Consider the following 27,943-nt stretch of genomic DNA (forward strand, 5'->3'; position numbering starts at 1 on the left):
AAATTGTCACCCTTGGATTAAAGTCCTATTATCAGAACGGGGTCGGCGTTACGGTCTTCTACTTTCGGGGGTTAAGGAAGCGAGCGCAGTGCGGACAAAAGACCCTTTCGCGGGAGGTGGTTCCTGACGTGTCATCCGATGACTGGGCGATGAGTCAGATGACCGTTAAATAAGCACTTGCTGCGAGACCAAACAAGTCGACCCCTGCACGTTATACCTAAGGATAAATTAGAAAATGACACGTAGAAAGCCGAGACGACTGCCAGTTCACCTACTCCATTAAATTCCTGCGCTCGAACCTGTAGACGATCGGCCTACGGAGGTTATTGGCTTATTGCATGGGATCTTCAATTATTTACGACGGGTAGGTCGAGAACCTAACTACAAGCGCCACCCGTCATGCGACGAGCCGAGGCGTCTCCCTCGTGGACCCGCCTATCATGCTTCCCACAAGAGATGATACAGGCATCTCATATTCTAATCATTTCTTAAATATAAATTAGACATATTTATAATTTTATTTTATATTTTATTTATTTAGTTAATAATTATTTTTTAATGCGTTTTTATAAGAATTTATATTAATTTAATATATCGTCAATAAATATGCTGACTATTACAGAGATTTTGCTTCAAAAAAATGTATAATTTTATTGCATCTATACATTTGTGAAAAGATTCTATACACACCGATTATGTGACTTACTTTATATAAAATTTTATCATAAATATATTTAAAGAAAAACTAATTCATGTATAGGTGGTACCTTTTAATGTTTGAATCAAAGGCTATCTTAGTGCTCAAATGAAGTTAATATTAAGAAGTATTAACTTAAATAGACAATGTGGTACTTAATTGTCTTATAAATTGTAAAAAGAAAAAAAATATATATAAACCCAAGATGTGATATCCTTTGTTTATAATAATAAACATCCAAAATGCTAAAAAGTAAATAAATAATATCTGTGCAAGTAATGTTACATAAAAAATCACTAAACTAGAATGAAAAAAGTACGAATTTAAACGGAGATCAGATGAATCACTAAAAAATATAACAGTTTACAAAGACAACTTACAGACTACTCATTGACACCTATAATTCTATCTGTAATTATCTTTCTTCTTAGAGTTTACAAGTCAGTTGTTTTTTGTGATTGATTTTTAATTTTTATAACTTTTAAGAATTTAATGGGGGCAATTCTTCGTGATCCGACAAAGATGCCATGTGTTTATAATAGATTTGGGACATTCCATCCGACAATCATTCTAAAAGTATCTCTAAGAATATAAGAATAAATCCAACACAGGGTTAGGTTGAAATACCCTTTATATATCTCCTCCAGAACAGAAAAAAGAAGAAGAAAAAGGTACAGACACACTTGAAAAGTGTCCTTGAGCGAAGGTGGAAAACACATGTCCGTACTTACTTTCGAACGCACATTACTACATTACCTAAAAGCACGTCTTTTCGACTTCCGTTCACAGATTGGTTATAACTAATCCTTTCATGACTGTAGCTTAGATAATTCTCTGGCTTTCTTGGTTATTCTCTATCCTTCGTCCAAAATAATCTATACACTTACACATAAGAAAGAAGTATTTTGAACTTTTGTCCTGCCTACTCATCTATACTCGGTGCTGCATCCGAGTATTATCCAGAATGCTAACATGATCACCACTTTTCTACTTGCAGTAGTTCATGATGAGCAATCAAGAGCAAAGTTAACTAAGAAGACGAGATTATGTAGTTCTGTCTCATGGCTGAGTAATAGTTAAAGATCTACGACGTAAATTAGATTAAGCATACATTATTTATAAAAGATTAGAGGCAAAAAATTTAGTATAGCAAACCTTGGCGAGAATATCGGGTACGGACCGAAGCCAGTATGGGCACCCGTTAAACCAACCTATAACGGTTTCCGGTCTTATTCGGATCCGATGAGCGCTACCCGAAGGCATATACTTTGCTCCACTCGCCTCTTCTCTAATCTTCCTCCTGCTTCCCGATCTAAACACCGCCGTGGTTTCCATCGTCCTCGGCCATGAAGCTCGTGCGCCGAGACCTTGTTCGCAATGGACCGGGGAGCGTTAAGGTGCTCTCTTCATTCTTTTCTCTTATCCACTTCTACCCCCATCTTTATCCACGATTTAATTCCTCTTTCTTACCTTTTTATTTTCCTATGGTGATTCAACTATTGATCGAATCCATTCTCAGATCGTCCCGGTAGAAGATGATGACATGTGGCATGCTTACAACCTCATCTCCGCCGGAGACATGGTTCAAGCTGTAACCGTTAGGTATAATCTTTGACGCGTTCTCTCTGTTCTTTAAATATTTTTATAGAATGCAGGTAGTTGTTTATTAACTGACTCTAGTGAAGATTTGGAAAAAAAAAAACCAAGTTTAATTCGGATAGAACTTCGAGTACTATGCTAAGAGCTGAAGATGAAATAATCATGGTTTCTGTCTTAGTTATATCCAGACTGAAGTCGAAATTGTGCTCCTTGAACTTAGATAGTTGCCCTAAAGCTGTCATGGATAATTAATTTGTGTTCCTGGTACTGTCCTTTTTGTTTTCTCAATTAGATAAAAGTTGGACAAAGTTTTAAACATGTATTTGAGCTTAAAGAAGTGGACCTTACATATTATCTAGTGACGTACTCTTGAAAGGAATAGTTATCTGCCTGCTCAGTGGGAAGCATGTGTGCTCAATTTGTTATATAAGTGTAAAAAGTAGTATTACCTTTGATGCTTCGTGCAGGGAAGATGTTACCATCCCCAACTGTTGAGATAACAACTGCAAAAAGTTCATGAAGGAACTTAAATTATACATGGAGAAATGTACACAATAGAATGCACATGGAGAAAATGTGTATAATATTTTCCTATTTGCATTCTTTTAGGTAGCTGTCAAGATTATTAGGAGAACCATCGATTCCATTTTCTTTCTTGTATCTTGTGTTCTTATTGGTTTAAGACACTTGGACCTTGCTATCTTCTCCCATGAGAGGTATCCAATCTTGGATTTGGGCATCCCATTTGTAGGTTATGAGATGGGGTAGAGAAGGCAAACAGTGATATTCACTTTTTTAGTGCTTCATGTTATCTTGTCAATTGTGGATGGGACTTAGGAGGATGACCTTATGATTCTTAGATCTGAGTGATGGAGTGGTCTTCCTGAAGTCTTTCAAGGGGACTTTAATTTTAGAAGACTGTTGTCCATTATTCTCATAAGGCAACTAGATTTGAATGGTAAATCATGTGAATGTAATGAATGAAAACTTGCCTTGCGAGTTATGAATTCTAAATTTTTTTACAGTTATAATTTCATTGTAGACTCTTTGAAGTGATTTTTTTCTGATCGAATTTGTTCTTTCCTATTTCATAATTTTATCCTTTTATGTTTTGTATTATATTCTATCTTTGTTCTGTTATGAACTTCTTCTGCAACATGATACTGCAACAGTGCAACCATAGAAAATAGATTAAATGCTATTTGATTTGACCACATCCAATTGTTAGTGAAGGTGAAACAATATCTTTGAAACTAGATTGCGTAGGTCGGCTTATCTAAGGAAATGTAGTGTAGCTAACTTTTGTTGTAGATAGTGTTACTGTTGTTGAATATTGTTCTGGTAATTCTGTTTGCTGTAAACTTCTTTGACTATTCATTAATCATGTTTAGATAATTTTCTTTGTTCTTGAATATATGCATTTCTTTTTTTACCTAACAGAAAAGTTTTAAGAGAGATGGCTTCTGGAGGAAGAGATGCTGAACGTGTAAAGTTGAAGCTAGAAATTAAAGTTGAGGTAACTTACTATCACCAGCAGATGAAAGAGGTTTTCAAGCTAACTGAAATAATTTCAAAACATTTGCAACGCATGATTTTGACTCTTGAGAGGGTATGGTTTATCATCCAAGAAGCAAGACTAATTCAAATACTATTGGGTTTGTAGGTTTTGGAAGGGGCTTAGACATCACAAATATTTAAAAGGTAGTAGGCCTCAAATTCAATTGAAAATATATAGTTGGTGGGAGCAATAAATTGAACATGTCGATGATTTTATACATCATAAAGAAAAAGAAAAGAATCTTTCATATTTATGTGCAAAGTTAACTTGGGAAATGAAACAATTTTTCTCATGATTTACAGATCAGGAAGCATAACATGCATAATATAGACCGAAAAATGTTTGCGAAAGTAACATTATTTTGTACTATTTTTAAGAAAATAGGGGATGCAATTGAAATATCACTCTTGAGGTCTGAGCTATAATAAGAATTTAACATAGAGAATAGCATTGATCAATGATGGTTGTGCCCACCGACACATTTTGTGCTGGCGACGTACCAACATGTGGCACAGAGAGTGCCGCACAACACCCTTCTACGCTCACCATTAACCACGTCGTCAAGCTTACGATCACCACTCATCGCCTCCTAAGCTTGAGGTGCCGCTCACACCCACGTAGGGTGCCGTAGCCCGAGGAGAAAGAAAGGGTGAGGTGGGTTGGATAAGATTGAATAAAAACTTAAGTTGTGGATAGCGGCGTCTCAAGCTCAGGTGACGAGTGGCGAGGTCAATAGCGAATGGTGAAGGGTAAAGGTGAGTAATCTCCCTTATCTTTTTCTCTCCCTTGCGGCATAGCCGGTAGTCGACAAGAGCCGTGCCTGTGGCACGACCATCCTTGGCACTGATAACTGCTCACCTTTCAAGAATACATAAGAAATGCTTAATTAAATTAAATCCCTTAATCCACTTGATACTTTTGAAGTTTCTGTTCCCTGGCCTATCGGACCTTATAAGACTTGATCATTGGTTAAGTTACTTTTTGATCTTTTCATTATTCAGACTACCTTGTCGTTCTTTTTATCTCACATTCCTTGCTTCTTCTGCATCTTGTTATCTTATGTGATTCTGTATATAACCAGTAAGATGTCTTCTTATGGCTGTTTGTAGGCTGTGGATTATGACAAAGAGGGTTCTGTTTTGCGTATACGTGGCAAGAATGTAATGGAGAATGAACACGTGAAGGTTTGTTAACTGATAAATCTACTATAAGTTGTGATATACGAAGAACTGAGCTGATTAAATTTCTTTCTAAAATGCAGATCGGACAGTTTCACACTTTGGAGATTGAGCCACATAGACCTTTTGTTTTACGAAAGGTATATTCTGACTTATTAAGGTTCCTCTTTTTTTTTAATCATTCATTCAACATTATGGATCCTGTTCTTCTGATTAAATTTTTTTTTAATTTCTTATCTGCTTACTTGTTAAAAGCTCTTAATTATAAATTAATTCATTTTTGTCATAAAAAATTGGAAGTGAAGCTTTATATGATGATTATTTTTACTTTACCTTGTCTATGCATGAGTAAATTTACTTGGTCTAATTGTTGCATACTTGCATGACATTATATGAAATAATTTAGACTTACTTAAACATTAAAGTCAAATGCCATTTCTCTGTTTGATTGTTTGGTTGTTGCTTCCTGTGCATCTCCTTTTGATTTCAAGAAGCCTAAGTTCCTCTGATCAACTTATTTTCCAATTATCTTGGATACCATTAGGAGGATCATGACTTCTTTCTTGTTCTTTTAGTTTTTTTTCTTATATTATGTTACTTGGTCAAGCCTTTTGGTCTTCAATTCATGCAGGAGCTTTGGGATTGGGCTGCACTCGATGTTCTTCATCAGGCATGTGGTATGCAGTTATTTGCATACATAAGTACTTTATCGGAAGTACTCATTCTTCTATGTTATTTCTAAATGCTTTCCAATTTAACTACATCTGAAGGTTTATGTTTCATTAGAACTTAGAAGTTATTTTGGACCAGTATTTTCTAGTTCTCCAAGTAATGGATAATTAGGCTATGACATGTATCGCTGTTTTTGCAACGTTTGGAGCTTTTATGATGCTTCTTGGTTGATAAGAGTCTCTCTAAATTAGGTCTTGCAAAGTTATCAAGGCTCTGTGAGGGTATGAGAGAAAGATATTGTTGTAGTAATCATTGGTGTAAGTTGGTGATAGAAGTTGCAGTAGCCATTTATAAGTACTTATCTGATTATCAAGAGGAAGGAATTGTTAAAGAGGGCAGAGCCCAAAGGATGATATCCTTAACTTAATTTCTTGCTCTGCAAAGTTACATTATTTTGATGATTGAGGAACATCTAACATGTTGTTCTCTTCTGGAATGGTTTAATATATAATTCGATGAATGCCGGGCTATGAATTACCAGAAAACTGATGTTGTACTCACTATAGTTCGATTTTTCAAATATAAAAACTCATTAGCATCTCATTAGCATTCTTTCGGATTTCTTGACACTGATATCTATCGCGATGATTTCTTAAATAAAATAGCAAGTTTGATACGCACATCTAGGAGGCCATGACAATTATGACTCATTATCTTCACAACAGGTGATTTTTCTAGTTTAATCTACAAGATAATCCACATATCATGCAAGCTTGCTGAAAACATTGATATAATTGACCATTCTATATTAAATTCCTGGTCCTTTACCGTAGTTGACTTTGGGATAGTTCTTTGAAGTTATACTGTTTTTTTTAATATCCAAAGAGTTGGGACTAAAGGCTTGGTTGTTGTTGTTGTGGATCATTTTAGATCCTGCTGCAAGTGCTGATCTAGCAGTTGTTCTCATGCAAGAAGGACTCGCGCATTTGTTTCTCATTGGAAGGAGGTACTTAACATGATAAGATGTCATAATATGAGTGACTTATTGGAGATGTCAATCTTATTACTCATTTGATCAATATTTTATATTTGTCAAGCAATTTCTAAGTTCCCAACTCAGTGGTGTCAACATGTAATATTTTAAGTGGCATTGAGAAAAATCAGCACCCATTTGTTAATATATAATAAGACGTTATATGTGCATCTCTCAACAGTAATTGTCTTTAGATTTTCATATCAAATCATATTGCCCAACATCCTTCAGTGCACTTCTTGCTAGATCTTGTCTTATAGACAGATACAGGATGCAATTTTTGCATCTTTAAAATCAATAATTATGTTTAACAACCATGAAAAGTGAAACTTTGTTGCTGTTTTAAACTTTCGTGTCATCAATACAACGAGCTAGTTGCGTTCCTAAGCAGATAGCAACCGCACAATATAAAAAAGTTAGCTTTGATTTTATTACATTCTTTAATAGATTTATCTGTCTTTTTGAACAGCATAACAACAACACGAGCGCGTGTAGAAACCTCAATTCCACGGAAGCATGGTCCTGCCATTGCTGGTTATGAATCTGTATGTTATGTAACCGGCTCTTTTAACTGCATTCTGATGTTGTTAAGTTTTTATTGCTTATATCTGTTGTTAATTTGCTGTTGCTTCATTGTATAGGCTCTGAAGAAATTTTTTGAGAATGTTCTACAGGTAAGTCTGCAGGAAAAGGCAAAATTTTTATCGCAGAGTATGCAGAGTATGACTGTATTTATGCAAAGAACTTTTTAAGCCTGAGTGCCTGACAGAAAATGCATATTTTTAGGCTTTGCTGAAGCATATTGATTTTAAAGTTGTCCAATGTGTGGTTCTTGCAAGCCCCGGGTTTACAAAGGTAAGTTAGCGACTCTTGAATATAATTCAAGTAATTATAGGCATAGCTTATTGACTAGCATAGTTTGTGAGAGAAACATGTGTTACACTTATTTATTGTCATTTCCTTTTCGTCATCAGAAATTGTTTTATAATCCTTAACAATGAATTGATATAAAATAGTCTGAGAAAGAGAGGCCACTAAGTCCTCGTTCTGCCACTTACTAATCACATAATAGCTTGTATTGGCTGAATGTAAAGCATACTTACAAGCTGCAGACTGGAACAAGTGACAAAAACTTACTAATCACATAAGAACTTGTGAAAGGAAAACAACAGATAAACCTTGACAATAACTGTTAATTAGAGACCAGTAAAGTCTAGGCAAATATAGGATTCTCTGATTTAAGTTGATTTTGTGGAAAATATAAGTCATTGACTAATGATGTCATTTATTAAATGTTTCTTACTTATGTTCTACTCTCTTTTTCCAAGATACACAACTTTCAATGAAAAATTAAGAATATCTCTAAAATAATAGAATGTTTTATATGTTCAATAAATGTTTCAGGATTTTATCTATATCTTTCGTGATGTCATTGTTCTAAAGGGTTTTGACTCTTAGATATTAACATTTTCATTTCAACTTGTTAATGTTAATGTCAGAATGGGTATATTAAACTTTTTCCTATCAATTGAAATGTCTCTTGGCCTATATTTTATATTGCATACTTCTATTGATCTGAGATTCAACTTATATCTTTTAGATTCTCCTACGTATATATTATAATATAAAAAACCATGGAGATTGGAGACACTCAGATCACTAGTTTGGAAAGATATCTATTAGCTTCAAATTTCACGTGAGGTCACTATTTTGAAGATTAGCTCAATAAGTACATCACTTTTTGTTCAATATTTAACAGGATCAGTTCCGTGATTATTTACTTTTAGAAGCAGAACGACGAGAACTAAGACAGATCATTGAGAACAAATCACGTCTAATTCTTGCACATGCAACCTCTGGTTACAAGTAAGCTCTTTCATGATGTTCTGTGAGCAATATTTAGCATACTATAGGTTGAATGTACCTTATATTCAAAGTGTTTTCCTTTTCCATATGTACTGATGAGTTGATATATTAGCAATGTTCTTTAACATTGATGGTTTATCTCAAATTTTGATGTTTAACCTTGATTACATTTCCCAATCATTGTCATCATTTTCCACAAACTTATCAACTATGATGTTAGCTATGAGACACAAAGCAGAATTTCTGGACAAGTTCTCAACCTTCTAGGGGATTGTTGCCCAAGCACACTGTAAAGCTAACTTATGTGAGTTTTTGGTAGGCGTAAACCGGTAACTCTAACTTCAATGTAGTATGGTCTTCTTCGAGTCCAATTTCTGTCTCATGTTGTTGAACTTTGATCGTGATTTGATATTTTAGTTGAAACTTATCTGCTTTCCGAGGAGTCCTTACTTTCTCCTGCTTTGCAACTCCAAAACCACCTTCGTCAGGAAACCAACCTTGCTCTCCAGTCTCCACCTAATGCTGACTTCTTCCTCAATTCCTAGAACTCTGAGTTAGTCAGTGTTCTTTCGAAGATAACTTTAGCATCACTGTGCAAGTAGAGTTGAGTGTTGTGCTGTATGAAGCACAGTGTTGTTGTAGTAAAGGAGGAGTCTTCTAAGAGGGAGGATATGGAAGGAAGAGTTTTTTCTCAGTTGGTGATGGCAAAGTGATGATAGAAGCTGACTTGATGCGATTGAACATGGTGGAGTTGCTGTACTTGGGGGCTAGCTGTATGGACTTTGATGACTTGGGATTGCTCCACATTCACCTTATCTCCTTCTTTGTCAGCTGCTTTGCTGACGCTACCTGAATACATGACAAAACTAGACCTGCATATTCTGGAGAAACTTTATATTTGAAGCAGTACTTATGACATAACATTACATACATATTTTAATTCTATATGTACCCGTAAATCTTTTTATCAAAATTAGATGATTTCATATTTGCTTCTAATAATCTTATATTGTTGATGAACCGTTCATATGATACTTGAGTCAGTTTTGAATTACTTATCCTTTTTATGGCCTTTCTTCTTCCTTTAAAATGTGTTTACTTTGTCATGGTTGAATGTAGTTGTTAGTTTTTCATGGTTTCCACTCATCTCATCAAACAATAGGCATAGTTTGAAGGAGGTGTTGGATGCCCCAAGTGTAATGGCTTTGATAAAAGATACAAAAGCAGCACAAGAGGTAACACAGACTTGGAGAATTAATACAAGTGCATACTATACTAGTTTTTTATTTTTTATGTTTGACTGTGCTCTCTTCAGGAGATACAACACTACCTTGCCACCATAATACTCATATTTTAACACTTCTTGATTGTAAGTTTCGACTTGCCTTTGTTCTTTCTTAATTCCAGGTTCGAGTTTTGAAGGAGTTCTTCACTATGCTTTCGAATGTGAGTTTCTATACTCCAAAGCAAATTCTGACATCATAGATATTCTACTTATATTTCCTACACAACTTTAAATTCTTACATATATAGATTAAAATGAAATGTGATGTCTTAATGTTATTGGTGATCTGATGGAATTTGAATACCACGTTTGCTGCCCTCTGTCCTCGGGGGATCTGAGTTGAAAGGATCAAGAAATAGAAATGGGTTACCTTTCGAGGGTGTGCTTCTCTGAGATGTTTAGATTATGACAATATCATGGAGTTCTTTTCTATGCAGTTCCAACTCCATCAAGCTAAATGCACATGACTATACTATCGATTACTTTTCTCACGTTGATTTTTATTGCTTGGTTGCAGGATGCAGATCGTTGTTGTTACGGGCCTAAGCATGTGGAGGTTGCTCATGAGAGGATGGCCATCCAAGATCTTCTAATAACTGATACTCTTTTTAGGTGAGGGTTTACTTATAATCTCTTTGAGTTCATAGTTGTTTAAAGAAGTCATCTTTCTTTTATCTATTTCAAGATTGTGATCATACAATTGTCTTTTTTTTTAACAGAAATTCAGATGTAGAGACAAGGAAAAAGTATGTCAAATTGGTCGAGTCAGTCAAGGACTCAGGTGGCACTGTGTATACGTTCTCTTCCATGCATGTTTCTGGGGAGCGTAAGCACACATTCCTTCTCCCTTGATCTCCTTACTAACTTCATTTCCATAGTTGAAAAAGCTTTGGACTAAGATTCTGATTGCTTCAATTTTTTTTATTGATGCACATGCATTCAAACAGAACTGGCACAGTTGACAGGAATTGCAGCTATCCTTCGTTTCCCGTTGCCAGAGTTGGAAGACATAGAGATGTGATGGATGGGAAGAAACACTTGTAGAGTTGATTAATCCTTCTGCGGGTTAATGTAACATTGTTACATCCATGGTCAAGTTTCTTTGCAATTTGTTATTGTTCTGTCATAAAGTGAACAGCTCACCGGTAATGTTGTAAATAACTTGCTACATGGTAGATATATGATATAATATCTGAAGCGCCTGCAGGTATTAGCAATTAGGGTATCATATTAACCACTGCTTTGGTTACTTTGGTTAGTCCAGGTTTTGTAGTAAGTGTTTTTTTTTTAAACTCGACATGCACATTTTCATTTAACTCTCATATGGGCAACAAGCCAAGAACTTTATTTTTAAAAGTAAAACGTATAGCATTGTTCTAATATCAGTGTTCTAATATCAGTGTCATCTACTAGCTCGTGTAAGTTTAAGAATATATAAGACTTCTTAGGATGGTTTGTATGCATGTCAAATGCTGCTGTCGAACATAAAACCTTCACATAGTGCTAATGCATTTTAAGGATGCTAAGTAGTTGTTTATTTGTGAATATACGTTCCATTGTTCCAAGAATTAATCTTAGTTATGCATCAGTCTTCTTGATAGAGGCTACTTACAATAGCAACCCTAGTTGGCAAATATGCTAGCTTCTATAGATATCCTCCTTTTCTGTGTCCTTTCTAGTACTAGACTTGAAAGATGCAACAACTCTGTAATAAGATTCTCTCTTCATAAAAAAGAAAAAAGGAAAAAGAATTCGTTTAACAAAGGATATATTCGGTTTTGATTTTTTTAGTTCTCAAAATGTTGGGTCTATGTACTATTGAAGAATCGAACTCCATGGCATAATGAAAGCCCAGAACAAAGGAATGGTCTAGGATAATATATCCATGACACTATTAAGTACATTGTTTTCATGAGTGTCACAACACATACAAGCACAAGTAAAGAACCATCCCCTTTGTGGCATTTGTAATTAAAATCAAATACATTTCATTTTTCAAAGCAGGAGGAATCATTCTTAACCTCATAATCCAGCGAACAGCTTCCATCTTTTATTTCTTCAGCACACAAAAGGCATAACCAAGCAAAGAGGAGTGCTATTACAATACGTAAAACACTATATTACATACGTACATACATACATATATATATCCCATACACACTTATTACTATTGATTTCATGCAAGTGAGAATGGGTAGATAAACGGGAAAGACAATTGTGGGGACCCAACCAGTCTCTGCCCGGCTGCTATCTCCAGCAATGCCATCTTGATTGGCCTGAGGAGTTCCACCACCACCCGCCACCGGACGTGCGACCAACGTGCGAGCCGCCGGAGCGTCAGCCTCCGGCTTCTCTTGTTCCCTAGCCGCACCGTGCCGCCGCCGCGCCTCCTTCGAAGCTTCCGGCCCGACAACCCCATAAGCCGCCGCTCCCTTCCGCCGATCGCCGACGCCCTCCCGAACTCTATTGGTAACGTAAGACAAGCAATCCTTGACATTGTTTGCTCTTTTGCAATTGGCCACTGCCAAGATCTGCTATTAGCCCAATCGGGTACTTACTTATAACAAGTGAAGTGAAACTATAGTGATGGTAATGATGATGATCATGATGATTATGATAGGATGAGCCTAACTAAATAAAGCACTATTTAGATATGTATTAGTTTCTGGGGGGTTCTTGAGTTTGGAGGGTAGGAGCAATCATTGAAGAGTGTGTCCCATGCAACTCTTATCAAATTAAGATTTAGTTTAATACTCGGAAAAGGAATGCAAACCAAAGACTAAAGCAAATTCGTGCCCTACTCAATTGGATCAGAGGCCGCCGTAGGTGTTTTAATACGTCCATTTGATGGTAAATGACAATAAAAGATCATAATATATTCAATTCTACTTGGTATTATCTTCTTTTTCCCCTCTCTTTTTTATGTATAAAGTTTCAATCGCGTGCATAGCAAAAGACTTGAAAGGGGACCACCGACTACCTCTATGGAGTCAGAATGTGTCAGCAGCAGCCGCCGCCGCCGCCGTCGCATAATATAATAGTAGGTGACCATTTGTGGGGTTTCCTAGGAACTAGAGTTTGACATTGGTTTTTGTCGAAATTAATTAATCTCATTAATTTACAGACAGATTAAGTCTAGTTAGGATCCAATTAAGTCACGGGTATTGAATCAGAAAAAAAAAGAACTGGTGTCGAATATAAACGTTGTAGCTTTTATTTTAGTTGGCCAAGTTAAAATCAAGTTCTTTACCTACATATCCTAGTCAAAAGTTTGAGATTTACTAAGCAAATCCTAATTCTTTTTGGCTTACTTTTTTGGTGTCGGATTTAAGTTAATAAACTTGACGACAAGAAGAAGAGAACGAAGAACTAGTCTCTTTTTATGTCTACAAGTTGCCTTCTGGTTTCTTGAGTTGGAGGTTTATCCATGCATAAGCTTCCCGATAAGGACCAACTGCAAGAATAATGAGGTTGGACAAAAGATTTATTCTGATAAGTTCCAATAAAACCAGCAATAGTTGAGGACTTTTCTTATCAGCCGACTCTTTAGCTCCTATAGTAAACAAAAAGGATTCGATAAGCAAAACAATAGAATTTATTCCTTGATGTGGATGAGGAACACACCCATAAATAAATTATAATCTCAACTATTTTCATCTCCTCATTTCTAGGCACATGCAAAAGTAATCTTCCATTAAGTAGTTCTTGAACAATAATGGCATCTTGTTGCTCAGAAACTACTCCACAATCATTAGAGGGAATCAAAATGTTCTTCTATAAGTTAGTCTTAATTCTGGAACATAGAAAGTTTCCATTTCATAGAACAATACCAAAGATTATTAGAACAGGCAGATGCACCATTCGATCTCCATACTTCATGTAAATCTATTGCAAGCATATCTTATTTTTTACGTCTCTATGCTGTAAATTAACAAAAACTTACTGAATATTTATAATTATAATAGTACTAAATTTGCTATTTATAATCTTTAATATATTATGCTGCAATAACTGATGTGTTTCTAAAAGAGAAGCTCAATAATTTGTACTGATGATACATGGGATTCTCTTACAAATGATGCAAGTAGAAAGTGAAATATCCAACAAACACACAACCTTATGCTCGCAGCTTTTGATCCAGTACTATAAAAGAAGGACAAGAAAGAAATATATAAGTATAGAACTTCTTCCCTTTATTCTTTTCATGCATGAAGACTAGACTAAATCGATAAAGACCTTAGATACAACACAACAAAAACAACCAAGTTCTCTAATTTCAACATTTTGGATCGGCTATATGAATCCTTTCTTCTCCAAGAGAAAATCCAAGAGAAAGGTAGGCAGCACACATATCAATGATCAACAGAGTGATTACACCAAACAAGGTAGAAGAACAACTTGGTAGGTAGAATGGAGGCAAAAGGAATGAAACCCTTTAACTCTATGATGCCACTTCCATGACAACTTTTGAGTTTTAATTTGATTTAATTCCTCTGCTCACAAGTCTTTTACTAGACATAAGTAGGCAAAGTTATGCCTCCCAATTCTCAACCCTATTTTTTTTCTTTTTTTCTTTTTATTCTTCCACTCAACAAAAAATTCATCACCAAAAACACACCAAACTTGGTAGGCAAACTAAATTCCAATTCCCTTCCTCCTCCTCCTCTCTTCTCACCTGCAAGACTCTGCCTAATAAAAATTAATCAGGAACAAATTTGATATATATATATATATAATCTAATGGAACTAGAATCATATAAAATTAACCATGCTGCTGGTAATTAATATTAGATCCAATTCTTGTATATTTATGTACAGAGTTAAATGAGAGACATATATAAAGTTCATGAACATCTCATGCCAAGCCTCAGAAGTGTCTCTAATATACAAAGCCCAACATATATATTTATATATAAACTTCTACATGATCTTACACTCATAATTATATAAGTAGAATATCTTTTCCCTTTCTTTTCTTTTTTCCTTTTTCCTTTCCTTTTTTTTGGGTTAACTATGACTTACCAACAAGATCTCAAACTCACCTTATCTTCTCCTTCTTCCCCTTCTATCTATAATCTCTTTCCCTCTATCTCCTAGATCTTCATCTTACGTTCTCAGTGAGAGATCGAATCCACGACGGTTTGCATGAGCTGCACCTGCGCGCTCAGGCACTGTATGTAATCCGCAGTCTCTTCAAGAAGGCTGCAGTAGTCCATGCTCCTCCCCCCAGGCACCAACCTCCGCAGCGTTTCGGCTCTGGTCGGCTCCCCCGGCGCGACCCTCGGAGCCCGCATCCTCCTCCTCGGCACAACCGCCAGCCTCGCACGCCGGCTGCGGGACGCTCGCAGCCGGCGCAGCAACGCGCGCCGCCATACGCGACGAGGCCCCGCGGCGCACGCCATCGAGGCGTAGGCCGCCCGCCGTATCCTTCGGCTCCGACGGGCTGGCGACGGCTTCGGCACCGAGCTGCTGATGCGAGCTAGGGCTGGTAAAAAGTGGAAGGCCAACATGGGCTTGGTTAGTCTAGGGTTAGGGTTTGCAGGCGCTGTCTTTGCATCCATAGAAGGAAGGAAGGAAGGAAGGAGAGGTGGCAATAAAAAAGATAAGGGAGAGAATTAGGGGTCCTTTTTAAGGAGAAGGTACAAAGATGTGGCTTCTGAGACAAGAAGGGCCGGCGTGATCCGAGGGCGACCAAAAGGCAGGGAAACAGTGGCTCTGACAGGCCTGTCTACATGGAAATCCGATGTCTTATAGAAACCCAGTTGACAAAAAGGAGACAAAAGGAGAGGGCGAAACAAATGAGTTAGTTAATTACGCTATTATTAATGGCTAGTAGTAAGTAGTAAGTAGAGGGAATTTCACATATCACGCCCTTTCTTTTCGATTATTTATGAATACGTTTTTAGAAGAATATGTAATAGGGTGTTAAATAGAATATATATATATATATATAAGAAAGAGAGACTTTGGAATGAAGGATAGAGGAGCAGGAGGAGGAGGAGGAAGAGAAGGAGGAGGTGGTGGTGGTGGTGGTGGTGGTTGTTGATGGAGAAGTGGGTGGTGGGTCCTTGAGAAGGCAAACCACCACATGAGTGCACATGGATCGATGGACCCACCACATCGAACCTTTTTATTTATCTTTAAATTTGGAAGTGAATTGATTTGTTGCTTGGTTGGATTTGCTTGAGAATAGGTTGTCTAGGTTGGTCTCACGTCTAAATCTTTCAATTTCACACCGTGTTTTTAAAATGAATTAGTATAATGATCCATTTCGCACCGTCTGAATCCCTTCCAATTTCTCCTAACCTCTCCTTCTCGTGACTGTTGACTCGTTCACATCACCCGGGGATTACTCTAATGGTCCATTTTGATGCTTGCTTGAAGATTTCAATTCTTTTTTTTCTTATATATATATATATATATATATAAGAATTATTGGGAATCTTTTCGATCTCTTCTTTTTTCTATGAAAAATCATCGGAATCTTTTCTTTCTTTATTTTCTAAAAAAAATAATCTGTGGACAAAAATAATTCATTAACTTTCGAATATTATAATAAGATAGTTTGATTTACACAACGACACTTTGACACAAACTCATACTTATAAAAGTATAAATAGACAATAATATAAATAGAGCAAAGCATCAAGTTCGCAGACGCAAATAAATTATAAAAGTAAAATATGACCCTAGCAGCTTCACAAGCACAGAGAGCCTTAAGTAAGCATGCACAATTGGTCAATTTGATAGCTTAAGACATAGGCATCTAGATCCTCGAAAGAGAGAAAAATTAAAGACAAGTTGATGAAATTCTTCTTTGATTTAGTGTAAGTGGCAATAACTATGAAAGTTCACACCATTTTTTTTAACATATTAAGTAATGATCATTTGTTATTATATAACTATGTATTTGATTAATGATAAATAGGAAAAGAAAGTAACAACTTTTTAGAAATTCATCGCCTTAGGTAATTTGGATGAACAAATTAAAGTGGTAAATAAATTTCTTCGCTTCTCTAAATTCACAGAACTTCCTTAATTTCGGCTCATTTTAGTTTATCTATCGAGGAAGAGAGTGATATTTTCTACATTTTAAATACTGCATATTATTATTAATTATCATAATTAACAACTTTCACTAATTTTGTGGGCATTTCTAATAATATCAAACATTATTCTTATCTTGTCATTTAAAATAGAATTCAATAAAATTACTACACCTCAGTGAATTGACTCTCTTCTGAATGAAGGAGTAAAAGGAAGTGAAACTATTTTTAATAGCTAGATATTTTTTTATACAACTAAACATCAACAATACAGAAATTATTAAAAGTGACTACTTTGATAGGAGAGAAAATAATAATTTTTTTAAAGTCTGCCATTTGATGATATTTGAATAAAGAAAGTGAATTGAGAAGTAAGTTTTACACTTTCCTATTTCATTTTCTATTATAAAGGGAGAGAATGGCATTTCTCACATTTTTTATATAGTACATAATATCATCATTAATTATAATAATTATTAATTTTCACTAAATATTAGTTTTTTATTTTTATCAAATACTAATAAGTTATAATTACTTACTACCACTATCTATGTAGCGCAATGATAAGAGTGTACTCATCTGTGACAAAAGATAACGGATTCAAATGCTTGTGAGCTGTAAATTTCTTTATAAAAGAAATGTAAAATAAATTGCGTCAGTGTAGCTTATCAATAAAAAAATGATGATTATTTACTAAAAACTTCTACTATTTTTTCACTCACCTTCTTATCAACTAAATACACCTTACGAATATTTAATTTTAATGAAACACTATAAAACATGATTATTTCTTATAATTGACATATTAAAAAATTCCTCACTTTCTTTCCTCCACTTTTCATCAGCTAAACATAGGGATACTTTAAAATTTTACTAAGTGGCAACTACTTATTAGAAAAACTTTCTCTAGATGCTATCATTGCAAAACTCACTCTCTTTCATTTGCTTATGCCTAAGAACAACAGGTACTTATAAATAGTTGAGCATTTAAATTGCTATTAACTCGAAATAATATGCACGCATGCATATGAATCCACAACTCGAAACCTTGAGCTGTAGAATTATCATATCTGCAATTCATTTTACCTATCCTCAAATCCTATGTAGATGAGTTCATATATAAGAGTTTGTCACACGAACTATATATATATATATATATATATTCTTTCTTGGTTTTATTCCTTGACCAGATTATCAAGTAGAAGGATAGGATTTAAAGGTTAATAAGTCTTAATCAATTCGCACTACTATTCGCTGCCCATGATGTGGGTCCAAACTTATATTCTTGTGTAACGGAATTGCATGAATGAGACAGGCATTAATCAAATTAAGAGATTTATCGACGCAGCCATCTTCCCAAGACTAGCATTAATATATAATGCCTGCATAGATATATAGTGTTAGATTGGTTGTTGGATTGTCCAATTGTTTCAATAAGTACACACGATCCAAAACTTCTCATTAAGCATGTGGACATTGGTTGATAGAAAATTTGGCATCTTAGTGTTTGGACTAATATCTATCCATATATTTATAAAGATATTGGTGCATTGACAACTTGTCTAGTTGTCAATGTTCCATAGCTTACTTCGTCTCAAGAATTAAAATGGATGAGGTATATATATATATATAATATACATATATAAGCTTCATCAACACATAGTAGCTAGCATGGAGAAATCATACAACCTTCAACAACTTTGAACTGCTACACTAGTAGATTCCTCAACTGATGGAAAAATAATCTTATTTATTTCTAGGATATCATTGGATAATGGTAGTAATTAATACACAGAATGGTAAAACAAACTCTTATTGTAGTTATTTCTAATAATAATGAGCAAAAGTCTTCTGCTATTCATCTATTTTTCTTTTAGCGAAGAACCGGTTACAAGTTTAATTTTACACACTAAAGCATCATTTCCTTCAAGATAATACAAGATTGGGATTGCTCGTCGATAAATTAATGCATCATGCATCATAAAAAAGAAACAATGAGCATTCAACTTGCTTATAACTCTTTTAAACTAGCTAGCTACCAATAAAATTAAAGTGAATTACCAGCTGTTAGAGTATTTCTAATTATCGCAAAGTCCATATAGTGTAGGTCTAGATAAATCCATTGGACATGTTCCTTTGATGATCAATCATCTCATCTGTCAGTGTCTCTTAGAAGAAGAAATTAAGTAACACAATCTCAGGAATCTTGATGAAGTGTGATTGTCACATGTTTGAGATATAAGACGAATTCTTTGTACATATCTAAAGCAAATAGATCACTAAAGGGACCCTGAAGCACATGCAAGTTCATAAGTTCCAATATATGAAATAGTCATGGCTAGAGAGTGGAAAATAAATTGTGTTAATTTCACATACTAGTAGTCAATTAAATTTGTTTTAATATTCACACACACACATATATATATATATATATCTACTATGTATATTAATTTGCTCAAGGGTTGAAAAGTTATTTTTTTCCATTTCTTTTTAAAAGAGAAAACTCTAAGGATTGAAAAGGCTACCCTATCTAACTTGATTGCACCACCATCTAATACAATATTACAATGGAAAGATACTAAGAAAAAAGAGAGAGAGAGAAAAGAAGAAGGGAACCAAATAAAGAGTGCCTCTTCTGTGGCAGTTAAGTCTATTGTGACAGTTGAGAGAATAAGAAACCCCTACCTTGACTTCTAACCAGCAAAATGACATACCAATGACTATGACCTTTTATGTGATAGATCACCCTTTATAACTTATATGCTAAGAGACCTAAACATATATAAAATATATATATATATATGCTAATACCTTAGGTTCCTACCTGTGTCACTATCTAAAAGCATACAAGCGAATCTCTATGCCCAGTGTGGCCTTTGTCTTCTCCAACGAGAGCAGTAAGCATGCATGTGATTATCTCTAACCTAAAATCAATCACCAAATACGTACCCGTTTGAATCGATTATAAGGCAACCTCAAAGTAGAGTAAAATATAATTAATTCTTCATCGTAATATTTATCTCGTGGGCGGCTGCTCTTATTCTTGCAGGGTTTCTATCAACAAAGTGGACGTCATATTTCCCCTTTTATTTTTCATGCAATTTTGGGGGGACAGCCGACAATTCTTTACGTTCTTCGTTTATTCTTCTAGTCGTTGTTTTTAATTAAAATAAAATTAAAAAAAAAAAGAGAAAAAAAAAAACGAAGAAGAAGAAGAAGAAGAAGGAGGAGGACAACCCCCGGGCGACACGGCGATAACAGAACGACCATTTAAATCGTGTGGGGATGTGGAAAGGACAGCAATAGTCACTTGGCACGTGTTCCAAATGGGGACGTTGGACCTAACGTTTAAATGCGCCCCCTCTCCGACCGTGTGCACGTGTGTGCGTGACACGTCACCAGCGGCACACCATATTCGTCAAGGTGTTTTTATAAACCCGCTGGGCTTTACCTACTCGTCACGAAACATATATAAATTCTATTGGGATTTAATATGCTACAAAATTTAATCTGGATTTATTGCTTATAAAATTGATTTAATTATTTAATTTCTGTACAGTAGAGAGGATTAAATATTTTTTTTCATCATAGTTTATAAGCTTACGATCAATGAGAAAAAGATTTAGTCTTCTATAGATATAGAGAGGAGAGATGAGATTAGTAAAGGAGAGAGAGAGAGAGAGAGGGAGGGTGGATGGATGGATGGGTAGTTTTGAGGAGGGAGAAGGAATAATAGCTATAGAGAGAGCCTTAGGATGATGGAAAAAGCCTAGTGCCACTGAATTGGAGAGACATGACTTAAAGTTGATAATTTTAGTGACCGACATAATTTTAAATCAAGAATCGAATATGTGCTTACCACAAACTTTCTTGTCATTCAGCAGCACACCACCAATTTAATTTGATTTTTTTCCCCCTTTTTTGTTGATTTGTTGGTTTAAAGATGACCGTTCTTTGATTAAGTATATCAGATTGAGAAGACTTGTATAAATGATGACATCACATTTACAGTTGCTAGTGTTCTGAATCAATCAGTTGACTTGATTGTATGCGGTCGGTTTATCGTATTGTTAGCTGTTCCAGAAGTTCACAGGAATTTATCAATAGTTCAACCAAATCCTCGGGTCAGATAAATCAAATATTTAAGAGCAACAAGAAATCGTATCTTTATTGCAAACGGACAGGCTTCTCAGATTCTTTTCAAGTGTAACGAGATTTTTAATCTAAGGGTTAAACTGGAGCAAAAATGTGACGGATGATAGAAATAATATTAGTTGACAATCCTGAAACACGAGCAAGTAAATGATTTAACTTCTCATAGTTCAACCAATCGATATGAACTGACAAAAAAAGAAAAAGTTTAAAAAAATAAAATCGGATCTCTATTTTTTATTTCTACTTTATGGTCATTTTTCACTGCAATTCACCTTGCAATCTGAGTACAACAAAAATGTGATCATTGGTGTAAAACCAACTCGGAGAACGTATGGGTAGGAAGGCACGAACTCTTCCTCGAATTTTTATATCAACATGAACTTACACATGGACTCGAGTATCAAAAATTTTGGGAAAGAAACAATGGCGGCATCCTCTGTTTTAAGGGGCCATGAGCCCTTCAATAGTATACTGGAGAGACTTTGCCCAGTCTGATTTAAATAGCAAAGTTTGTAATGTCTGCATCACATTGTAATCAGGATCCAACTTGCGCTGCCAGCCCTGTGAAGAGATTAAAGCACCAATAGCTTCAGCATAGTCAATCAGAGGAAATCCTAGTTGTACATAAAAAGAATATATTTTCTAAGTTAGCCTTTTAACTTAAAAGAGGCTAAACCTACCACAAGAAATATCCTACATAATTAGAAACCTTTTATACGGTTATACCATTTAATACTTGCCTTTTCAGCAAGAATAGGTATGTAATAATAAAAGTTAGGTGTTAACGGTTATAAAAGGCATTCGGATTATGCTGGGTGTCAAAGCATCACATACTGCATATGGACAGGCATGTGATATATGTCAGCACATATATAGCTCATAATTAGCATATTGAAGAGTAATTAGTATTAAGAATATGCACAGATGCAACAATAATTACAAACCCATAAATGAGTTAAGAAGACATCAAAGAAGTTCAAAATTAATTTGCGAGTCTATCCCGTATTATGACTTGTGATCTAAGAAATACCATGCTTAAAGCTTCAATAAAGCTAATGTGGAAAAATAACCACATATGCTGAATAGTCTAAGCAAAAGGTGAAAGTTGTAATTATGAACACAAGGGTATAAGTTTAGTTTGAAACTCATTGAAAGAAACATCTGACAGCATAGGCAGGTGGATATACCCGATTTAACACTAGGTGAAGATGATGGTGGTCACAGTAGCCAAGGTTTGAAGTGTCACTGGCATGGAATGTGCTGGAATTGGAGTTGGGCAAAATTCACACAGTAACCATAATGAAAGCATGACTGGCATTGCCGCAGGTAACGTCGGCATGTACCAGCTATTTTGTACTACTTGGCATGCAAATGAGTAAATCCATAGCAGTAGCTATTTGGTAGTGATTATTTGTGATGATATTAACTAGAAGTCCTGTGACTAGGTTACATTGTAAAATAAGTAAGCGCAAAACAAAATTATCAAATGCAATATTAGTAAACTGAGGCATCAAATGGAGAAGCTACTTTTTTATGGAGAAAAGTACTACATGGAAATTAACAAAGGCATCTTACATTTTCGGAATGATGAAAGGGTGGCGATTAAAATTTTAATAATATGTTGGTTTTATTAATTCTGTTTCCTCATTGAAATGACAATAATTTAAGAAAGAATGTATAAACATAATCTTATGCTAGAAGATATTTGTAATGCATAAGATTAAACTACACAAACAAAAATAAGTATGAACAGACCATGAATATGTCAAAGTATGAAATCACCTCAAGAACCAAAGTAGTAACCATCACAGTGCAAACATTGCCATCAATATTGACTTTATGACGGCGGACTTGTTCAAGTAATTGATGCATGCATTCAGCTGGGTGGACAATATCACCTTCAGGAGTACCCCAAAAACTAAATGCCTTCTCCACTTCCTGGTAGTCCATACGTGAAGATCAATTAACAAATTTTAACTCACTGACATATAACAAGTATGACCACATGAGTTATGTAGCGAGCATTGGTTCAGAAAAAAAATGGTTAAAAGAAGATTTGTAGCAATCTGTGATAACTCAAAAAGAGTTGTAAATCTAAATCATCTAATTTGCAGATTAATTGAAATGATGACAATAAGCATAAGATACAAGTTAGGAACTAAATATGAATAATATTGAGGAATGAAGATAACAACAAATTCTAATCAAACAAAACAAATAAAGTGACTCTCAATTTCATTAGATGAACAAGCAAGGTCCTTCCAATTAGTGGTGTGGTGGAATACATGACATGTTTATGCACCAAAAATTTTCACAACCATCTGGTCAGGAAAAATATGCAAACTCTGTAATGCAACTTGAATGGTAGGAGGAACAAAGTTTTAACTTTCTACAATTTTGGTATACATATATTAGCATATTATCATGTTCTAAATACTTTAAGATTCAGTTTATTTCGATTTCCAAAATTCCATTATTATTTGAATCATTTTCATGTGTTGTACTTAATTAGTTATCTTTTAGTTTACTGAATTTATCTTCTGCATTAGGATGCTTCAGTCATTTAGCTAGTGTTTGGTTAAATTTGGCAGTTTTAGTTTACTAAAAAGGACAAATGGAGATAGCATTAACATACTCTTTACAAACATAAGTAGGATTATCTGAAGGAAAGAAAATACAACTGGTCAGTATCGAAATACTAAAAAGAAACTAACCAGCAAAAGTGTCAAGTCGAGCACAAGAACTATCAGTAAATGAATTTGTTCTCGCAGACGTATAAAAGGAATTACCTCGACAAAAGCTCTTGGATTTGGGCAGTTCTGTTTTTTTGACAACTTTAAGGTGCATTCTGCAGCAGCACGACCATCACGAAGGGCCACAGCCTTGAAAAATCCTAGCAAATTTACCCGGTCACTGTTTGAAAGCTCAGCTGTCATGCCAACATCAAGGAAAACCACATGAGGCCTTGACTTGAAAAGTCCTTTATTTGAGCGCCTCGGTTGTGCTACTCGGACAAGGATGTTGCCAGGATGCATATCTGCATGGACAAAATTGTCAACCTGAAAAGATGCTAGTCAGTAAAGTTGTACCAGAATGAATAAAATCTGATAACAACCAATTTCAAGTCAGGGAAGATACGATCAAGTGAAGAAATAATACTCCTATTATGCAGGGCAAGTCTACCATAAAAGAGTAATATAATGATAAACATGAAGCACCTTAAAATATGAGAAAGCACATGAATTTAATAAATCCAGAAACACGTGCATGTCATATATGTAAAGTGTACAGATGAAAGAGCATTAACTGTTATACAAGCCTTCAGGATGAAAATCTCTTTGACAATTTCTGTCAATTTACTGAAGTGAAAACAGCAGGCAGCTACTATAAATTTACCATGGATCAACTATGTGGATGAGTCTCCACCCATGGTTTTGACATGGTTATCAAACATGATTTTCAGACTTAAATAGCAGTTGCAGCCAAAACTAAAAGGAAGAATAAATTAATAGAGCTGAAAACAAAATATACCAGAAGCATTTTCAGGAGTGCATGAGTCCCAATGTGAGCAAGAGCACTTTTAAGTCGATCGTGTCCCTCAAGCTCATCAACATAGTGTGAAACACTTTCTCCTTGCTCATATGTCTCCACCAGAACAGCAGGGTGCACAAGAGGATAAAGAGGCTTTGGGAAAGATACATCCTTCCACCTACGAAAATTGTAAATAAAACGGCTCAAGTGGGCAGCTTCCCTCGCAAGATCAACTTGAGACATCATGAAAACAGCAAATTGTTGCACACTTTCATCCAGACGCAACCATTTGACTGTAGGAACAAATTTTGAAATCTTTGCAGCCATATGAATGATATCAAAATCCCTCCTAATTGATTCACCAACACCTGGATGCCTCACTTTTACAGCAACAACAACGCGCTTTGCTTGTTTACCTGGATAGGGAAATCTCAAGGAAGCTCGATGTACTTGAGCAACACTTCCAGATGCTACAGGTTCCTCCTCAAAATTTTCAAAAATATCAGAAAGCTTGCGACTGAATGCTTTCTCAATAGTTTTCTTTGTGTAGGCAAAGCTATGAGCAGGTGCTTTGGCATGGAGTTTTGCAAGCTCTGTACAAAGATCACCAGGAAAGAGGTCGGGACGGGTAGCCGCCCACTGACCCCATTTTATAAATGCAGGACCTGCTTTCTCTAGAGTAAGATGGACAAGATGAAGCCACGTTTTCCTAAACTGAATGCCAAAACTATCCGCAAATGGAGCCATTATTATGATAGGTGAAAATAATACTGCCAAATAGATTGATCTCAGAAATAAGATAATGAGCTCTGCAACTGAAAAAATTAAAGAAGTGAGGTAAATATGACCATCCTGAGCTCGCATGTAAAGTGTATTCCTTGTAGGGAAGTATTCCCCATCTGCCCAAGTCCGCTGAGCCAATGCCATCTCTCCAGCAATGAAGGCAAAAATGTATGGAACTAATTGAAATCTAGTTATGGCCAAACTCACAGCACAAGCTATCCTATTGACAGATGGAGAGGCTGCTACTCTAGTATTCTTCGCTGAAAGTCGTTTCCAAGCAACTAGCACATGATTAGCCATTGAATTACTGGATGAGAGGACAGATAAGTTCTTCACTCTGTGACTCTTGTATAGATTTTCCTTGGCTCTATCAAACATATATAATGTATTTCTTCCACTAGAAACCCTACAGTGCGAAAACGCCCTGCATGAGTACATCAAACCAACCGTAAAACTTGATTCATTCTTCTGTGACCTGGAACAGTTGGTTCTTGAATTCGCCAGAAAAGAGTAACCAACTTTCCTGAGCTTCCCTAAAGGAAATAACCTGGAAATTACAGATGAGATATAAATGCTTCATTTTTGGGACCTTGAATAACTGCAAGTACAAGTTACAAGAAAAAGAAGAAGATGTGCTAATGCAATGCTGGACATTAAGAAGTTTGAGCCACTCAGGCATATTTAAGTATAAGGCAGTTGCATAACAGTAACTCCCATACATTCGTAAACCAGCACCAGATTAAATTGGAAGTTAACTCATGTACATCAAATTGGTAAACAAGACCTGTTCATATTTAAAAACTTCTAGAATAAATTCATGAATACTGGAACAAGCAAAATAGTAAAATACTGTGAGTACAGAACAGCTCACAACATACTACTGAAATAACTCGTCAACCAAATAGGATCCTTATAGCATATCACAAGTAGTTGACTTGAAGGCCTGTTGATGGTGGTTGCTGTGGTGAACTTATTTTTATACCAAAGAATACTGCTCTTTGCATTTATCAAAGGATGGAAGAGCTACAAATTTACGGTTTGCAGAAAATGGTCATGTTTGTCATATCCAACCAGGAAACACAAATAATTTATTCCCAAAAACAATTTGTATGAAACACATATAAACTGAGGACAAATAGGTGAAAAAATTTATCTAGTTACTTATTCCCAGTAATTACATTCAATCGTGAAAACACAAAAGAAGAAGCAAGCCAGCTGTATTTCAAGCTAGCACACTATTTTAAGGTGGGCAAGAATCAATGTATGATAATGCATCAGGATATGTAAAACATATGATAGAGAAAATTAACTAATAGAGACAAGAGATGTGCTAATGTAAGCCCCAGTCTGAGAGTATCTTAGATATCTTATTAGTGCACCAATATGAAGAAATGATCTCATTCAACTAAAAGATTCTTTAAAGGGAAGACAAAAACAAGGGAACTAGTAAGAAAAAAAATGGCAATACCTAACTTGATTGAAACTGTTTTACTAAATTTAATGATCCATATATCTGACCCTCTTTGTCTGTATCCTCATCATCATTGTTGTTGTAAGAAAGCTAATGCGGAGTCCCATCTGAGCCTAGGACCAATTCTTACAAGTACCTTCCAGTTCACATAATAATGGGGTTTTCTTCTTGAAGAAATCTCATGATATTCAAATTGCAGAGTCTGGGGACCATTATAAATAATCTGATAGTCATCCTAGAACTAGCAAACTTTCTCTTTTAGCCCCTACTAGTTTTTTTCCTGACCCTACCAGTTTTTTGGTATAACAGTTCATAGGAGAAAGAAGAGACTTTTTTTTTTATTTAACTTTCCAGATAGATCTAATAATTAATGTGACTATGACGATGCTCATTAGAAGGGGACTACATTTCTAATGCTTTGACATAATTAAAAACCGAATGCAGTTTTCATGCTTCAGAAAGAATCCAAGAAGATAAACCGCCAGATAATTCAATCCTAATGTCCGCATCAGAGATTTTTTTTTTAAAAAAAAAAAGGAAGAAAAGAACATGATAGAGTGGAGTGCTCAACCGACCTTGCCATCATATTTTACAAGCGAATTCCCTTCGCCAGAAAGATTAAGTCTTGGATGAACGAGAGACAGCTGAAACACAAGGATTGGCCACCCATTAGAAACTATGCCCTCTAAAACATAAGATTGCAGAACATAAAACATTAGAGAACAGCGTACCTTTCTGATGGCTGTTCGGGAGGCGGCTATGGCGCGAACCACCACGGCGGAGATGGGAAGAGATCGACCCGAAAACGAAACCCTAGAGAAGCCATCAAGAGGTGGTCGATTGAGGCGTCAAGGAAGGGGGTCGATTTACTACTGCACTCCTGAAAACTTGGAAGGGGGAAGGGATTGGACAGGGACGCACGCGAGATTAATTATAGCTAGGGTTAAGGTGTGAAAGAGGAAAGTTTTGGGAGAGAGTTTTGAGAGAGGAGAGCTGATCCGAGGAGCGTGAGACGCCGCGTGAGACGCGGGAGGAAGGCGGCTGTGCCAAGAGAAGAGAGTGGTGACAA

General features: G+C 35.7%; 3 protein-coding genes across 3 annotated transcripts; 1 reads left to right on the top strand and 2 right to left on the bottom strand.

The window, feature by feature from the left end:
• Positions 1-1,933: 1,933 nt before the first annotated feature.
• LOC140773311 (protein PELOTA 1) lies at positions 1,934-11,113 on the top strand. The gene is made up of 16 exons (XM_073115792.1): positions 1,934-2,094; positions 2,217-2,299; positions 3,737-3,812; positions 4,964-5,038; positions 5,116-5,172; positions 5,664-5,709; positions 6,635-6,710; positions 7,207-7,282; positions 7,379-7,411; positions 7,524-7,592; positions 8,497-8,603; positions 9,766-9,838; positions 10,011-10,049; positions 10,406-10,500; positions 10,608-10,714; positions 10,836-11,113. Exons 1-16 carry the CDS (start codon positions 2,044-2,046, stop codon positions 10,907-10,909), a joined length of 1,137 nt encoding a protein of 378 aa, XP_072971893.1. The 5' UTR covers positions 1,934-2,043; the 3' UTR covers positions 10,910-11,113.
• A 3,889-nt stretch (positions 11,114-15,002) lies between these two features.
• On the bottom strand, positions 15,003-15,290 carry LOC140773275 (transcription factor IBH1-like). Its single transcript, XM_073115752.1, has one exon. The coding sequence runs from the start codon at positions 15,288-15,290 to the stop codon at positions 15,003-15,005; it is 288 nt and encodes a 95-aa protein (XP_072971853.1).
• A 6,003-nt stretch (positions 15,291-21,293) lies between these two features.
• LOC140773745 (uncharacterized) lies at positions 21,294-27,929 on the bottom strand. Its single transcript, XM_073116461.1, has 6 exons — positions 27,606-27,929; positions 27,450-27,518; positions 24,621-25,950; positions 23,879-24,148; positions 22,872-23,027; positions 21,294-21,650 (listed from the first exon to the last, which is right to left on the bottom strand). The coding sequence occupies exons 2-6, from the start codon at positions 27,458-27,460 to the stop codon at positions 21,531-21,533; spliced, it is 1,887 nt and encodes a 628-aa protein (XP_072972562.1). The 5' UTR covers positions 27,461-27,518; positions 27,606-27,929; the 3' UTR covers positions 21,294-21,530.
• Between the last annotated feature and the right edge of the window lie 14 nt (positions 27,930-27,943).

The sequence above is a fragment of the Typha angustifolia genome, chromosome 13 (genome assembly GCF_048772165.1).
Source record: "Typha angustifolia cultivar Huaian chromosome 13, ASM4877216v1, whole genome shotgun sequence".
Classification (NCBI taxonomy): domain Eukaryota; kingdom Viridiplantae; phylum Streptophyta; class Magnoliopsida; order Poales; family Typhaceae; genus Typha; species Typha angustifolia.

Excerpts from the sequence above, each read along its gene's own strand:
- LOC140773311 (XM_073115792.1), top strand. The coding sequence starts at position 2,044 with ATGAAGCTCGTGCGCCGAGACCTTGTTCGCAATGGACCGGGGAGCGTT. Across the intron at positions 5,710-6,634 it reads TGTTCTTCATCAGGCATGTG|ATCCTGCTGCAAGTGCTGAT; the intron begins GTATGCAGTTAT and ends GGATCATTTTAG. Across the intron at positions 9,839-10,010 it reads ATACAAAAGCAGCACAAGAG|GTTCGAGTTTTGAAGGAGTT; the intron begins GTAACACAGACT and ends TCTTAATTCCAG.
- LOC140773275 (XM_073115752.1), bottom strand. The coding sequence starts at position 15,290 with ATGGCGTGCGCCGCGGGGCCTCGTCGCGTATGGCGGCGCGCGTTGCTG.
- LOC140773745 (XM_073116461.1), bottom strand. Across the intron at positions 24,149-24,620 it reads CACTCCTGAAAATGCTTCTG|GTTGACAATTTTGTCCATGC; the intron begins GTATATTTTGTT and ends GCATCTTTTCAG. Across the intron at positions 21,651-22,871 it reads TTACTACTTTGGTTCTTGAG|GGCTGGCAGCGCAAGTTGGA; the intron begins GTGATTTCATAC and ends ATCTCTTCACAG.